Consider the following 17,949-nt stretch of genomic DNA (forward strand, 5'->3'; position numbering starts at 1 on the left):
TGATATTTGATAGAGCAGTCTGACTGAGCGATGGTAGGCAGCAGCAGGCTCGTAAGCAACGAGCCAAATTGAACATGTTTCATTGCTTGGCTAAATAGATTTTTGATGTATTATATAAAAGTTTAAATAAGTGTTCATTCAGTATTGTTGTAATTGTCATTATTACAAATAAATCAATAAAAATCTGCCGATTAACCGGTATCGGATTTCTTTTTTTTTGGTCCTCCAATAAAATCGGTATCGGCGTTGAAAAATCATAATCGGTCCATAACCTCTACTACTTACCCAGTTCAAAACAATGTGGGTGTAAGGTAGGTGTTACTGTGGCAGATGTAAGGTGTTGGTTGATAGATTTTTGGAGAATGGTTGAATAGAGCAGGGAGTAGTAACATTTCAAATCAAATTGTATTTGTCACATGCGCCGAATGGGGTATATAGGTCCTGGCTGGCAGGATGCTTGGCCCCAGTGATGTACTGGGCCGTTCGCACCACCCTCTGTAGTGCCTTGCGGTCAAAGGCCAAGCAGTTGCCATACCAGGCAGTGATGCAACCCGTCAGGATGCTCTCGATGATGCAGCTGTAGTACCTTATGAGGATGTGAAGACCCATGCCAAATCTTTTCAGTCTCCCGAGGGGGAATGGGTTTTGTCGTGCCCTCTTCACAACTGACATGGTGTGCTTGGACCATGTTAGTTTGTTGGCGATGTGAAAGCTAAGGAATTTAAAGCTGCTCGGTCCTCCTTTTCCTGTAGTCCACAATCATGTCCTTTATCATGTTGAGGGAGAGGTTGCTGTCCTGGCACCATAAGGTGTCGTCGTTTGTTGGTGATCAGGCCTACCACTGTTGTGTCATCGGCAAACTTAATGGTGTTGGAGTCTTGCCTGGCCATGCAGTCATGAGTGAACAGGGAGTACAGGAGGGGACTGAGCACAAACCCCTGAGGCCCCCCCCCACCCCCCGTGTTGAGGATCAGCGTGACGGATGCGTTGTTTCCAACCCTTACCACCTGGGGGCAACCCTCCAGGAAGTCCAGTTATAGAGGGAGGTGTTTAGTCCAAGGGTCCTAAGCTTAGTGATGAGCTTTGGAGGGCACTGTGGTGTTGCACACTGAGATGTCAATGAATAGCACTCACATAGGAGTTCCTTTTGTCCAGGTGTGAAAGGGCAGTGTGTAGTGCAATAGAGTTGCATCATCTGTGCATCTATTTGGGCGTTATGCAAATTGGGGTGGGTCTAGGGTTTCAGGAATAATGGTGTTGTGCGCCATGATCAGCCTTTCAAAGCACTTCATGGTTACAGATGTGAGTGCTGCAGGTTGGTAGTCATTTAGGCAGGTTACCTTAGTGTTCTTGGGCACAGGGACTATGGTGGTCTGCTTGAAACATGTTGGTATTACAGACTCAGTCAGTGACATGTTGAAAATTTCAGTGAAGACAATTGCCAGATGGTCAGTGCATGCTCAAGGTACACGTCCTGGTAATCCATCTGGCCCAGTGGCCTTGTGAATGTTTACCTGTTTAAAGGTCTTACATCAGCTCCTGAGAGCATGATCACAGTCGTCCAGAACAGCTGATGCATACATTTCAGTGTAACTGGCCTCAAAGCGAGCAGGTAAGTCATTTAACTCGTCTGGTAGGCTCATGTCACTGGGCAGCTCTTGGCTGTGCTGCCCTTTGTAGTCTAATAGTTTGCAAGCCCTGCCACATCCGACGAGTGTCGGAGCCGGTGTAGTACGATTCGATCAGAGTCCTGTATTGATGCTTTGCCTGTTTGACTGTTCGGAGGGCATAGCAGGATTTCTTCTAAGCTTCCGGGTTAGAGTCCCACTCCTTGAAAGCGGCAGCTCAGTGCAGATGTTGCCTGTAATCCATGGCTTCTGGTTGGGGTACGTACAGTCACTGTGGGGACGACGTCCTCAATGCACTTATTGATAAAGCCAGTGACTGATGTGGTGTACTCCTCAATTCCATCGGAAGAATCCTGGAACATATTCCAGTATGTGCTAGCAAAACAGTCCTGTAGCTTAGCATTTGCTTCCTCTGACCTCTTTTTATTGACCGAGTCACTCGTACTTCCTGCTTTAGTTTTTGCTTGTAAGCAGGAGGATAGAATTATGGTCAGATTTGCCAAATTGAGAGCTTTGTACGCAACTCTGTGTGTGGAGTAACGGTGGTCCAGAGTTATTCCCCCCCCTGGTTAGACAATTAACCTCTCTGGGTAGGGGGCAGTATTTTGACATCCGGATGAAAAGCGTGCCCAAAGTAAAACTGCCTGTTACTCAGGCCCAGAAGCTAGGATATGCATATAATTTGTAGATTTGGATAGAAAACAACGTCTAACTTATGTCGTGAGTATAACAGAACTGATATGGCAGGCGAAACGCCGAAGACAAACCATCCCCCAAAAAAATGTTAGGCTTAGTACTTTTTTCAATGGCTATTACTTTAATTATAAGGCCAAGTCCTCCCAGATTGCAGTTCCTAGGGCTTCCACTAGATGTCAGTCTTTAGAAAGAGTTTCAGGCTGGTTTTTGGAAAAATGACCCAGAAATTGTAGTTTTTCTAGGTGGCTCCATTTTGGCTGTAGTGTTTCCAAGCTCGTGGAAGAAAGCGCGTTCTTGGTATTTTTCTCTGGTAAAGACAACAACGATTCTCCGTCTTAAATGTTATAGTTTATTTGCGTATTAGGATACCTAAGGTTTGCTTATAAATGTTGTTTGGATAGTTTATTAGTAACGTTTGGGATTCATTTTGATGGAGGGAAACTGGGTGGATTATTGACTTAAGTGCACCAGCTAAAATGAGTTTTTATGGATATAATGGACATTATAGAACAAATGACCATGTGTGATGTAACTGGGACCTTTTGGAGCGCCAACAGAAGATCAAAAGGTAAGGCATTTTTTATATCGCTATTTCTGACTTTTGTGTCGCACCTGCCTGGTTGAAATATGATTTTCATGTGTTTTTTTTATTTTTTATTTTACCTTTATTTAACCAGGCAAGTCAGTTAAGAACACATTCTTATTTTCAATGACGGCCTGGGAACAGTGGGTTAACTGCCTGTTCAGGGGCAGAACGACAGATTTGTACCTTGTCAGCTCGGGGGTTTGAACTCACAACCTTCCGGTTACTTTGTATGCGGGGGCGTTGGTTTTGCTATCGCCGTAAAGCCTTTTTGAAATCTGACACAGCAGCTGGATTAACAAATTAAGCTTTATTATTTATTATTTCCAAGAACGTTAAATATTTGAATTGAGTATTTTGGAATTTTGCGCTCTGCATTTTCACTGGATGTTGGCCAGGTAGCATCCCACCTACCCTAGAAAGGTCATTAAAGATGTTATAACGGAAACATTATAACTTTAAGGAGGTTCCACAATGTTTTTCAGAGTTAAATCTAAATGTTGTATAACTTGTATGATTAAATATGAAACAATTTGTGAGAAGACGAAATGTGATTTCAGCTTTCTAAATGAGAACTGTTTTTGATATAAATTTCTCCCAGTCAGTAAACATGCCCACGTGAGTACAGACATTACGGCAAAAGGATGGGACACCCCTTTTGCCAGAGTGCTTATAAAGGACTCCTAAAGAATTAACATAATAGACCAAAACATGCCGGGTTGCTGCCGGTGTGGAAAGTGGTCCCTGAATAATCAACCATTGAGACCAGAAAAATGTGGAGTGGTAGCTACACATTGAAATGGTTGCAATATAAATATAAACCAAGCAGGCAGACGGTGTTGAGCCGGACGTCACTAATGGTTAGAATCTACCAGACCAGAAAATGGTCAGACCCTCTGAAACTCGACACGTGAAGAAAGATGAAGACTATACCAAACATTCTCAGTCTGCAGCTGGATAATGTAAAGTAGTCTAGAACTTTGACCAAAGATACAAGGAAGATCTCAGCAGACAAACATTGTGTACCTTTGATGTTTCCATTCTAACAAACACTTCCAGACCAAAGAAAGCCTACTACTACAAAGGACATTGTGACCTCTGGTGGACAAACCAGAGACTTCGAACGACTCCCAATAGATGAACAGGGCAATTTCAACAGAGAGACGACAAAGACATACATTGCAATTATTTTAGAATGAGTGGTTGTTAGGGTGCTAAAGTATCCATATTTACAAAGAGCATATTTTCAACATGTATGTATAATGGGTTCCCTCTGTCTCTCCCGCTCTTTCTTTCCCCACCCCTTTCATTGTGTAACAAGCTGTCATATCGAGTTAGTCCACTAGGGACTTTTCATTGCATTATGTGAGTAATCAACATATCATCCATCATGTGTGTGTGTTAATGTAATTCTGTGTGATTTAGTTAATTATTTATTTATTTATTAAGACAATTTATGTATCGCTGAATCACATTTAGACTAGGGTTCGTGCAGATTTGAAGTCAACAACATTCAGAATGAGACTGATGAGGTAATAATAATTAATGGATGACTGGTAGGATAACGATATATTCTGATATATTCTTGATTCATTCGAGAAACGTTAACTCATTAGCCTCTCTGGGATATGTGGGACGGTAGCGTCCCCCCTGGCCAAAAGCCAGTGAAAATGCAGAGCGCCAAATTCAAATAAATTACTATAAAAATCAAACTTTCATGAAATCACACTTCCAAGATACCAAATTAAAGCTACTCTTGTTGTGAATGCAGCCAACATGTCAGATTTCAAAAAGGCTTTTCAGCGAACGCAAATGATGCTATTATCTGAGGATACCACCATAGTAAACAAAGAGAAACCATATTTCAACCCTGCAGCCGCAACACAAAATACAGAAATAAAAATATAATTCATGCCTTACCTTTGACGAGCTTATTTTGTTGGCACTCCAATATGTCCCATAAACATAACAAATGGTCCTTTTGTTCAATTAATTCCATCGATATACAGTCCAAAACGTCAATTTATTTGGCGCGTTTGATCCAGAAAAACACTGGTTCCAACTTCCGCAACGTGACTACAAAATATCTCAAAAGTTACCTGTAATCTTTGACAAAACATTTCAAACTACTTTTGTAATACAACTTCAGGTATTTTTTTACGTAAATAATCGATACAATTGAAGACGGGATGATCTGTGTTCAATACAGGAGGAAAACAACCTATAGCTAGCTTTCTGGTCACGCGCCTCTATCTTAACAGTACACTACAAGTTACCCCCGTTCTGGATGGCCGTACTTCATTACACAAAGGAAAAACCTCAACCAATTTCTAAAGACTGTTGACATCCAGTGGAAGCAGTAGGAACTGCAAGAAGGTCCCTTAGAAATCTGGATTCCCAATGAAAGCCCATTGAAAAGGAGTGACCTCAAAAAAAAAAATGGGTGGTTTGTCCTCTGGGTTTCGCTTGCTAAATAAGTTATGTTATACTCACAGACATGATTCAAACAGTTTTAGAAACATCAGAATGTTCTCTATCCAAATCCAAAATGCATATCTTATCTTCTGGGGATGAGTAGCAGGCAGTTGAATTTGGGCATGCATTTCATCAAATTCAGAATGCTGCCCCCTATCCTAGAGAAGTTAAACAAACATTCTATGGGGCCCGAAGATTGCTAATGAGTTAATTGTTACATGATTAATTTAAACACGTAATAATGCAACATAGTTACTTGGTTTTATAAAATAACAGTCATCACATTAAAGATAGTCACATCATGACACCATACTGGGTGGCAACGTTCTTATCCCTTGTTTAGTGGCTAACCAACTCGGCTAACTTACAGTCACGTAAAAAACAACAGTAGCTGCATTTGCATAAGCTGTTTTCTAGTGACATTTATTTGGATACATCCATAACAATGAGCTAATGAGGCGCAATTCTGCCAGGCAAAAAAATATGCTTTCCCATCAGGACACTTGAGGAGCTAGCCAAAAACATAGCTAACACAATCACTTCAAACACTGAAGCTGTTGTTAGCAGTTGGTGTTATTCTTCAATAACAGACCCCAAAGCAAATCAGGGGGAGAAAAATATATTTATTCAAAGAGAACAAATCATAGTTGTTATGCTGGAAAGTAGATGGTTGATGTTCATTCTTCCCTGTCCTCAGTGTTTTCTCCACTGAACAAAGAGACAGGAGTAGTTTATAACCCAAACCTAGCCTGTGGTTGACCAATTATAAATCCTTGCAGTAAAATTGGGCCAATAGTCAAATATCTCGTTTCAGGCTCAATGTATAGACAATTCGGACCAATGAGAACTTGCCACATGTAGCTTTGAGTCCTGTTCTGAAATTTCTCCCACAACTACAATAGCCCTATGGGTAATGTATTAAACATAGTCGTCCTCTGCGTTTGGTATTTATCTTTGAATATTCTTACACTGTAAAGACTGCAAACTAGCGGCAGTTTGTTTTACCTATTGACATTTCTTTGTATATATCCACAAAATTTATGCCAGCCGATTCAAGATGTAGACTGACAGAGAAATGCTGCCTGCCTGTCCGTCTCGTCCTGACTCCTAACCGTTCATTACTATGGACAGCTGGAGATCGAATTTGAATATTGAAACAATGTTGCAAATGTCAGAGAGACAGACAGCAAGGTTTATGCTAATCTCAGAGGTTGAAAACTAAATGTTAGTCTAAAAGAAATGAGGATGTCTAGATGCTTTTTATAGTGGAGATCAAGTTTATAATTTGCCTGGCTGGGCTGATGAGACAGTGGATTGCGCAGTCAGACGGAACAGAGTAAATAGGCATTTTAATATCATAGATTTAGCCGGTGGTAACTTGTGGAATAGACACCGGCTAGAGTGAGCATTTAACCAATCAGCATTAGACCCACCCGTTGTATAATTCCCTATAACGCATGGTATACAGTAGCATTCAGTAGCATTCAATGGCTATAGTTCATTCTTACATACTGTGTTTGAGCTGCTTTTGAAAGCAAAATTCTAACTAAAAACCTATTTTCATAATAGCAAGCTAGGACAGATGGCTTGGTTAGCTAAACTAGCAAGTATGTTTGGTTACCAAGGCAACTACTGCAGCTATCTAGTAAACTTGCTAGCTATTAAAACAGTAAAGGCGTTAAATTATAACCATGGAATGAAAGGGATAATCAACTCGAGGCTCTATGTTTTCTCTGGAAAATAATGCAACTCGGTGGAAGGTTAGTTCCATTCCACTAGCACGTTGTGGAACACACCTTCCACATAGTTCATTATTTTCCATAGAACGCATAGCCCCTCGTTAATTATCCCTTACATGTTGTGATACAGAACCAGAAGAGGCTGGTGAGAGGAGCTATAGGAGGATGGGCTTATTGTAATGGCTGGATTGATTATGTCCTAGCCGTTACAATGAGCCCATCCTCCTATAGCTCTTCCCACCAGCCTCCTCTGTACAGAACACTGTTACAAATGTGAATGTAGCATGGCAAAGCACAAAAGGAAATAACTACATGACAGGGTATTGACATGAGTTGTAAGAATGTAGAAGTGTGAATACATAGCACAAACCTATGCTGATCCACACCTAACATTTGCCAATAGAGGTCTGATGCAATTTACTACCACTATTGACATCACAAAAACATTTCTCACACTCCAGAGCCTACATGTTCTTGTGTGCATGTGTCGACCAATAGCACTTACAGTGAGCGTGGCTCCAGACTGGAAGAGCTCATAGGGGTAGAGGATCCTCTCGAAGTGGGACCGCAGCAGAGAGCCCATACCCTTCCCTGGGGGGAAACCCATCCTGCTGCCCACCTTGGACCATCTCTTCTCCTTACACACGGTATCAAAGCCTCCCTCGGAGGAGACAATCTGAAATACAATGTGTTTTAGTAAGATGGTTATAGTTGACTCACACACAAAAAGCATATTTTCAGAATAGTAAGGAGACATTCAAATGTACACCAGCACTTAGCACCTCTGCTGTCCTAAAACAAAATCCAAAACAACTCTACTTACTCCTAAAATAAATCACAGCATACTTACAAACACACCACATGTTTCTAAAAACAGTATACTGTTCAGGTAAATGGTCCGACTCCGGTCTTACCTTGCTGAGCTGGTACAAATCGAGGATCTTCCTCTCCACATGAGGGAAGCGCAGCCTGGACCCCTGCAGTTCCCAGAACTTGGCAATCTGATCCAGGAAGTTGAGCTTGACCCGAGTGAGGGCCTGAAAGCAATGGGAGAGGTGAGGGAACGGTACAAAGTAGAGGTCGACCGATTAATTAGGGCCGATTAATTAGGGCCGATTTCATAACAATCGGAAAACGGTATTTTTGGGCGCCGATTTATTTTAATTACACCTTTATTTAACTAGGCAAGTCAGTAAAGAACACATTCTTATTTTCAATGACGGCCTAGGAACGGTGGGTTAACTGCCTTGTTCAGGGGCAGAACGACAGATTTTCACCTTGTCAGCTCAGGGGGATCCAATCTTGCAGCCTTACAGTTAACTAGTCCAACGCATTAACGACCTGCCTCTCTCTCGTTGCACTCCACAAGGAGATTGCCTGTTACTCAAATGCAATAAGCCAAGGTAAGTTGCTAGCTAGCATTAAACTTATCTTATAAAAAACAATCAATCATAATCACTAGTTAACTACACATGGTTGATATTACTAGATATTATCTAGCGTGTCCTGTGTTGCATATAATCTGACTGAGCATATAAGCATACAAGTATCTAAGTATCTGACTGAACGGTGGTAGGCAGAAGCAGGCGCGTAAACATTCATTCAAACAGCACTTTTGTGCGTTTTGCCAGCAGCTCTTCGTTGTGCGTCAAGCATTGCGCTGTTTATGAATTCAAACCTATCAACTCCCAAGATGAGGCTGGAGTGACCGAAGTGAAATGGCTGGCTAGTTAGCTCGCGCTAATAGCATTTCAAACTTCCTTGGGGTGGTTGTTTCCCTTGCTCTGCATGGGACGCTTCGATGTGGTGGCTGTTGTCGTTGTGTTGCTGGTTCGAGCCCAGGAAGGAGCGAGGAGAGGGACGGAAGCTATACGGTTACACTGGCAATACTAAAGTGCCTATAAGAACATCCAATAGTCAAAGGTTAATGAAATACAAATGGTATAGAGGGAAATAGTCCTATAATAACTACAACCTAAAACTTCTTACCTGGGAATATTGAAGACTCATGTTAAAAGGAACCACCAGCTTTCATATGATCTCATGTTCTGAGCAAGGAACTGAAACGTTAGCTTTCTTACATAGCACATATTGCACTTTTACGTTCTTCTCCAACACTTTGTTTTTGCATTATTTAAACCAAATTGAACATGTTTCATTATCTACTTGAGGCAAAATTGATTTTATTGATGTATTATATTAAGATAAAATAAGTGTTAATTCAGTATTATTGTAATTGTCATTATTACAAATACATACATTATTATTTTTTATTATATATATATATATATATATATATATATATATTAAAAAAATATATAAATTTTGTTCTATTTATTTTTTCTCTTTTTTTTTTTTTTTATATTTTATTTTTTATTATTATTATTTTTTATTTATTTTTTTATTTATTTTATTTTTTTAATCGGCCGATTAATCGGTATCAGCTTTTTTGATCCTCCAATAATCGGTATCGGCGTTGAAAAATCATAATCGGTCGACCTCTAGTACAAACACATGAAAGTCAATTCCAAGTGAAATCTGGCATTCTTAACTCTAAACAGGAATATAAAGAGGTGCCTTTGGGTGCTGTAGCCTTGGAGAAATCAAAGTAAAGACAGCCTACAAAAACCAGTGACTGATATCCTTTAACTTCTTTGGGACTGGGGGGCAGTATTGAGTAGCTTGGATAAAAAGGTGCCCAGAGTAAACTGCCTGCTACACAGGCCCAAAAGCTAGAATATGCATATATAGAATATGCATAGTAGATTTGGATATAAAACACTCTGAAGTTTCTAAAACTGTTTGAATGATGTCTGAGTATAACAGAACTCATATGGCAGGCAAAAACCTGAGAAAAAAATCCAACCAGGAAGTGGGAAATCTGAGGTTTGTCGTTTTTGAAGTGATTGCCTATCGAATATACAGTGTCTATGGTCATATTGCACTTCCTAAGGCTTCCACTAGGTGTCAACAGTCTTTAGAACCTTGTTTCAGGCTTCTACTGTGAAGGGGGATCGAATGAGAGCTGTTTCAGTCAGATGTCTGGCAGAATGCCATGAGCCAAATCATGCGCGCGGCCGTGAGAAGTTCCTTTTCATTTCTAAAGACAAAGGAATTGTCCAGTTGATACATTATTGAAGATTTATGATAAAAACATCCTAAAGATTGATTCTATATATCGTTTGACATCCTTCTTCAAACTGTAATATAACTTTTTTTACTTTTCGGCAGAACTAAGCGATCGCGCATTGAGCATTTGGATTACTGGGCTAAACGCGCAAACAAAAAGGAGGTATTTGGACATAAATTATGGACTTTATCGAACAAAACAAACATTTGTGGAACTGGGATTCCTGGGAGTGTCACCAGATGAAGATCAAAAAAAAGGTAAGTGAATATTTCTCACACTATTTCTGACTTTTGACATTTGACATTTTCCAAAGAAGGAGAGGTGTCAATGTTTTTCTGTGGTTAAGTGCTAACCTAACATAATCGCAAGGTGTGCTTTCGCCGTAAAACCTTTTTGAAATCTGACACAGTGGTTGCATTAAGGAGAGGTTAATCTATAATTCCATGCATAACACTTGTATCTTTTATCAATGTTTATTATGAGTATTTCAGTCATTTGATGTGGCTCTCTGCACTGTCACTGGATGTATGTTTGAGACAATGCATTTTAACTTAACACACCAATTTCAAATTAAGTTTTTGGACATAAAGATTAACTTTATCAAACAAAACACACATGTATTGTGTAACATGAAGTCCTGTGAGTGCCATCTGATGAAGATCAAAGGTTAGTGATTAATTTAATCGCTATTTCTGACTTTTGTGAGCCCTCTCCTTGGCTGGAAAATGGCTGTATGGTTTTCTGTGACTAGGTGCTGACCTAACATAATCGTTTGATGTGCTTTCGCCGTAAAGCCTATTTGAAATCGGACATTGTGGCTGGATTTACAAGAAGTTTATCTTTAAAATGCTGTATAATACTTGTATGTTTGAAGAACTTTAATTACGGGATTTCTGTTGTTTGGAATTTGGTGACCTGCAATTTCACTGGCTGTTGGCGACATGGGACGTCCCACATATCCCAGAGAAGTTAAACTCTTAATATAGGCTAAGCTACAACTTTTCTGACCCTAAAAACCCTTCCTAAAGTAGACCTAGGCCTACCACCCATTCAAGCCAGTGCTGTTAACTCAGTCATTGTATTCAAGAGTGCTGCCCCAAAAATGTGACGGCAGCTGCAGTCAATGCACATAAGGTCGCACCAACGTACAGGTTACCTCACAAAAAAAGGTAACCTATTCAGACTACCAAAACATATAATAACATACATACAAAATAACATACATCAGTGAATGACTGACAAACTCATTTGAATAACTAGCTTATTTGACTACTTACTGACTACTTACTTAGGCAATAACTATTTTTATTTAACTAGGCAAGTCAGTTAAGAACAAATTCTTATGTACAAAGACGGCCTATTTAGGCCTATAACGACTACATACATGCTACCTAACTGCATTTCCAATATAGCCTTCACAGTGTTGTAACTAGGTGCAGTATACTTACCTCCAATTCATTGAGTCTCTGGACTCTGGGAGTAAAGCGGAAGTTGCGCACGTCGCAGGCAAAAGGAGGTGTCCAGTCCTAAAAGACAAAAGAGAACAATGGAAAACCAAATGAACAACTTTGGTTCAGATTTTCATATGACTAAGTAATGTGGAAGTAAAAGCAACAACAAAAATAGAAAATACTTTTCAAAATAAACATTACATAATACTATTCAAATCCCCTTTTCACATAAATAATATAGGGATGTGTGGATACAGATTTGGAAAGCGTCAGCCCAGGAAATTGGATGTAAAAAATAAAATAAATCTAAAATGTTAAAATCCACCCAACAATACCAGAATACTGGATATGACACAAATAATCATTTAAGTCCCTGTAGTCTAATTGCTTTAAAATGGGCAGACTTATCCCCAAATGACAAATAATACTGGAGCACAGTGCAGTAAAATAAAACCTCACAGAAGCAACTGTCAAGTTTAAGTGTGGGTGCAAAATTGACCAAATTAAGAGGGTTAGCCTAATCACCCAAATGTTCCGTGTGGGAAATGGGAATAAAAGAGAATAAGGCCAATATTAGACATACATTTGATTTGCACAAGGCCAAACAATAAAACATGAAAAGTTGGGCATTTGGGTACTAATTTAACTTCCTGCCACTGTAGGCCTATCCCAAACCATGAAAATAAATATATATATATAAAACGCTTCACAGCTGCATACATGGATATTGCTCATATTGTAGTCATATGATGTAGCAAAGACTTGGAAATCTAGGCCATCAAATGAAAAGCAACTAGGAATTGGTATATCAAATTGTTAATCGTTTAAAAAAATATCTAGACATCTAATTCGTGGGACGTTACTTGATATCCCGAATGTAACAGTTGCGTTCTGTCCAGAAGACACACACACACAAAAAAAGAACAAAAAAAAAAAAGAGTCAGACGGGAGTCTGGAATTGAGGCCGCTATTTTAAATGACGACTTTACTTTAACTGTTTGGCTAAATATAAACATCCAAAATCATTGTTCAAATAAACTGAGAAACAGACAAGAAATTTTACCTCCACACATGAAAAATTAAACGAGAAATGTCGTTACTCGACAAAAATGTGCGTGGGCTAGGCCGAAAATACCATAAATAGATGACAACAAGGGCACAAACCAATGCAGGCGTAAATCTTAAAATGGAAGCAATGTGTTATATTCCAAAACCATAAACAGTGAGGTTACCTCTGGCGGTCGAATTTTGCAGATGCCAGTTCTCTCTGCAATAGGTCGAATCTTGTTTATAAATCCTAGTGGATCCGAAAAATCTTCCCAACTCGGCTCAAAAACTGGGCACTCGGGAGGGGGTACGAATTCAGCAAAATCAGACATGATGAAATCACAAATTATATTTTCTTTAAAAAGCCAATAGTACTTGTGTTTAAAATCTATTGTGTTGACATCTGTGAGTGACATCAGTCCATGATTAGGTTATCTTTCAATTAGCACACATATTGTTGCTTCGGGAACTTCTGCTTCATGTTCATGATTGTTTAAGTCTCAAGAAAAATAATTTCAATGAAGACAATTTCTTGATATGCCAACAGCTGGGCGACATGACAATATTGTTGAGTTGACGTCTCAAAGACAAAACTGTAAAAGATCAAAAATACATTTCCAGTCCTATTCCAATTTTAGGAAATTGCTGGGCCAAGCCGGGCGGCGTCCACCCCACCACTCAAGTACATCAACGTTAACTGAAAGCCTGAGAACTACCTGGGGCGCAGGACATCAGTCAAAAGCGCCATCACTCCTCTTTAAAATGTGGACATGTGATCCCGCAACAAAATAAAAACGGCCCCCAAAAAATGTAATGTATAACTATTCTAAGCTCCATATTAACCCAATAAACATTTCCCATCATGTGCGATTTCACTTTTGAATATCCATTGGTTGTGACATCTTCATGTGCCAGGAAAAGGCATTATTTCATCCAGATTTCGCAATTTTATCAATTTAAAGTTGCGCCTTAATGGTCATCCAATCTAAATATGACGTTCTTCAGTAGTTTCAGGCTAAATGAGTGCAACCCTCTTCATCCGAAGAGTAGTTCGTGACCATCAACATCGAAACCTGAGCAGTTAGCTTAGCAATTAGCGCACATTGTTGATCAAACCACGTCCACTGCGACGTCCATTCAATTGAAGGAGACCGTTAGCTAGCTCGTCGCTATACAACAGGCGGTGGGGTTCCGTGGAGGTGAAGGGTCGACATTCCCGATGCAGCAACAGACGTTATTTGCTCCAACACAAACCAGACGACGAGCTAATTTAAACCATTCTCATGCACACGGTTCTTTTGCTTCGTGTCACCCGAGTACTTTTCTAGTTGCTGTTGTCATTAAAAACGACGATACTTCCTAGCTAGCTAAGTTAGCCTAGCCACACTGTGCTGTGACTGCTTGCTAGTTGCTGGCGAATAACTTCGTATGGTGTATTTTAGTGTGCTCGCACAGTTCTGGAATATACATTTTTCAGGATAAACATTTCGTATAAAATTGTTCTGTAGATGCATATGTTGCTCGACGCTATTAACTTTCAAATATTGTGTTTGTATATATATAAATATTGATATCTCCCAGCTTTCTTTTACTAGCAACGACCATATCACTACCATGTAACAATAATATACCAATACTCCACTTCCGCCTCCACATCCGCTTCAAGAAAACTAGAACCATGGTTTTACTTACTATTTCCCTCTACACAAAATCATATTACTCCAGATGTGTACATCAGCATTTATGGTAAATTAGTTGTCGTTTTGTAAGGAACTACTACGTTCATAACCAAGTGGGGGAAAAACCCATCGTCTTCAGTGGTGCTTTCATGACAACTGGGATTCGGGAAAAAACGAGGTCAATCGTGACGTCAGTGATATTCAAATCGGAGAAGTGTAGGATTCTAGAGTTTTCCGACTTGTAATTCCGAGTAGGATGACTGTTCAAAACAATTTATCCTGCTCGAAACATTTTTCCGGAATTGCCAGTTGTTTTGAACACACTGATGTCGGAGATTTCCGAGTTCCCAGTTGTATGCAACGCGGCATGAACTCCGAATTCTCCCCATGATGAACTCTGATATCACCTCAGGAAATTATCTCCATAATATAATTTTTGTCTGTTAAGTGTAACAATTAAACATTATTTATAAAAGGAATCTATTATGTTTAACACTATATTTGGTTTACAAGCATGATTGATAGCTGTACTTTTAGATTACGGTTGATCAGCTTGTTGGCCGTTTGTCAATCACGTTTCAACGAGTTCAAAGCATGTGTATGCATCTGAATTGTATTTACCACCTTGCCATTTGGTTATGCTGCGTTCCTGTGCTCGTCGGAGATTCCTATTTGATTTTGAAAATACGACTTTGTTTTATTCATGTGCTTTTTGGTCTGAACAATTCTTCAAACAACGTTGCTGATAAATATTAGCTAGTTTGCTTAACATTGAAAATATGGTCAAACTATCTACATTACCAAAAGACCTATTGTAGCTGTCAAAAACGAATTTGTTAATTTGGTTGAAAAGTTATGGTAAAACATCACAACTCGCACATTATCCTGGTTGTTTCACACTTGTAGGCAAATTCCGACTTGTATGCAGATATAAAACAATTGAGGGTTAGCTAAACAAATATATATATATATTTGATGTAGGGTCGTTCAAGTGAATCTTCTCAGTCGGAACAAACTTCCGATAACTCAGAAAGCACATATACAGCATTAGTGTGTAATGATAATAAAAACGGTAACCCCATACAAATACAGTGCATACACGTAAAACACACCCTTATCCCCTCAGCCCTGAAATTATGTGGACACTTCTGATGACGTCTGACGAGTATTCACTTGCAAGGCGTGGGAGGAATTAATTATTTTTATATGGACCGCACTTGCCCGGAAATTCGTTACTCGTTAATCCCGGGATGATTGTATTTTCAACCAGCACAGTTTGTGGGTGCTTTATATGCGCTACAGTCAATTATGATTGCATGTCTACTTATATTAACTATATCATTATTAATATACGACTACTGTATGTTAGCAATCAAATGAATTAGCTAACTAATGTTAGCCTGCCTAGCTGGAACTCCTGAAGAAGGAAAATATTTTATTTCTACAATTTCCAAAAGCTAACCAAACAAAAACATTACTTTTACTAGACGTGTTTGTGCCGTCATGTGCATTAGTTGCACAAGTTCTAACCTTTTTATATTAGTTTTTACTTACACATGTATGTTGACAGATCCATTTTTTGTTTTTAAGTTTTGGCTGACTTTTCTTAGTGGATGTAAAATTGTCGTGATTTGAATTATGGGGAGTTTCAGGCCCTGAGTGAACATAATTGTACACTCGCAAACTCGACTAAAAACGAGGACTGAGGGGCTTACGTTCCAAACTTACTTTCTTGGCTAATAATTTGGACTGCCCTAAATCAGGGATTCCCCCAAGGGCATAAAACGAGGGTGTGTCTTTTAGGTGTTTGGACCGCAAACTAACAATACTGCAGGTGTTTCACCAGATTAGAATCGCCCCAGAAGTGTCCATATGCAAATGCATATTAATATTATCCATCCACCCCCCTGATAGTTTTCAATTCAGTTGCATTATACAAGATCAAAATAGAAACTGTTAACAACAAAACAAGAAAAAACACAAAATATATTATTATAATTCAAATCAAATACAATTGTATTGGTCACATACACTTGATGTATGCAAATGTTATTGCGGGTTTAGCGAAATGCTTGGGTTTCTAACTCTGACAGTGCAGTAATATCTAACAAGTAATGTCTAACAATTTCACAACATAGAACAAGAACCAGTCAAAAGTTTGGGCACACCTACTCATTCAAAGGTTTTTCTTTATTTTGACTATTTTCTACATTGTAGAATAATAGTGAAGACATCACAACTACAGTGCCTTGCGAAAGTATTCGGCCCCCTTGAACTTTGCGACCTTTTGCCACATTTCAGGCTTCAAACATAAAGATATAAAACTGTATTTTTTTGTGAAGAATCAACAACAAGTGGGATACAATCATGAAGTGGAACGACATTTATTGGATAGAGTGGATGGAGTGCATTTGGAGTGCATTTGTGAACAGCAGTTTTCAGTTCTTTCCACAGATTCTCGATTGGATTCAGGTCTGGACTTTGACTTGGCCCTAACACCTGGATATGTTTATTTTTGAACCATTCCATTGTAGATTTTGCTTTATGTTTTGGATCATTGTCTTGTTGGAAGACAAATCTCCGTCCCAGTCTCAGGTCTTTTGCAGACGCCATCAGGTTTTCTTCGAGAATGGTCCTGTATTTGGCTCCATCCATCTTCCCATCAATTTTAACCATCTTCCCTGTCCCTGCTGAAGAAAAGCAGGCCCAAACCATGATGCTGCCACCACCATGTTTGACAGTGGGGATGGTGTGTTCAGGGTGATGAGCTGTGTTGCTTTTACGCCAAACATAACGTTTTGCATTGTTGCCAAAATGTTCAATTTTGGTTTCATCTGACCAGAGCACCTTCTTCCACATGTTTGGTGTGTCTCCCAGGTGGCTTGTGGCAAACTTTAAACAACACTTTTTATGGATATGTTTAAGAAATGGCTTTCTTCTTGCCACTCTTCCATAAAGGCCAGATTTGTGCAATATACGACTGATTGTTGTCCTATGGACAGAGTCTCCCACCTCAGCTGTAGATCTCTGCAGTTCATCCAGAGTGATCATGGGCCTCTTGGCTGCATCTCTGATCAGTCTTCTCCTTGTATGAGCTGAAAGTTTAGAGGGACGGCCAGGTCTTGGTAGATTTGCAGTGGTCTGATACTCCTTCCATTTCAATATTATCGCTTGCACAGTGCTCCTTGGGATGTTTAAAGCTTGGGAAATCTTTTTGTATCCAAATCCGGCTTTAAACTTCTTCACAACAGTATCTCGGACCTGCCTGGTGTGTTCCTTGTTCTTCATGATGCTCTCTGCGCTTTTAACGGACCTCTGAGACTATCACAGTGCAGGTGCATTTATACGGAGACTTGATTACACACAGGTGGATTGTATTTATCATCATTAGTCATTTAGGTCAACATTGGATCATTCAGAGATCCTCACTGAACTTCTGGAGAGAGTTTGCTGCACTGAAAGTAAAGGGGCTGAATAATTTAGCACACCCAATTTTACAGTTTTTGATTTGTTAAAAAAGT

The 17,949-nt window shown here is 39.5% G+C and overlaps 1 protein-coding gene across 5 annotated transcripts in view; it reads right to left on the bottom strand.

Moving 5' to 3' along the window:
* The window catches only part of LOC109896831 (lysine-specific demethylase 5A-like), an 88,974-nt gene extending 74,604 nt beyond the window's left edge, over nucleotides 1–14,370 (bottom strand). For all 5 annotated transcript variants that reach the window (XM_031832038.1, XM_031832037.1, XM_031832036.1 and 2 more), the window contains exons 1-4: nucleotides 12,935–14,370; nucleotides 11,700–11,777; nucleotides 8,036–8,158; nucleotides 7,627–7,797 (exon numbers count right to left, since the gene is read on the bottom strand). In XM_031832038.1, coding sequence (XP_031687898.1) covers nucleotides 7,627–7,797; nucleotides 8,036–8,158; nucleotides 11,700–11,777; nucleotides 12,935–13,165 — 603 coding nt within the window. In that variant the 5' untranslated portion in view covers nucleotides 13,166–14,370. The remainder of the gene's footprint in view (nucleotides 1–7,626; nucleotides 7,798–8,035; nucleotides 8,159–11,699; nucleotides 11,778–12,934) is intronic.
* Between the last annotated feature and the right edge of the window lie 3,579 nt (nucleotides 14,371–17,949).

Source organism: Oncorhynchus kisutch, linkage group LG9, assembly GCF_002021735.2.
Source record: "Oncorhynchus kisutch isolate 150728-3 linkage group LG9, Okis_V2, whole genome shotgun sequence".
Lineage (NCBI taxonomy): Eukaryota > Metazoa > Chordata > Actinopteri > Salmoniformes > Salmonidae > Oncorhynchus > Oncorhynchus kisutch.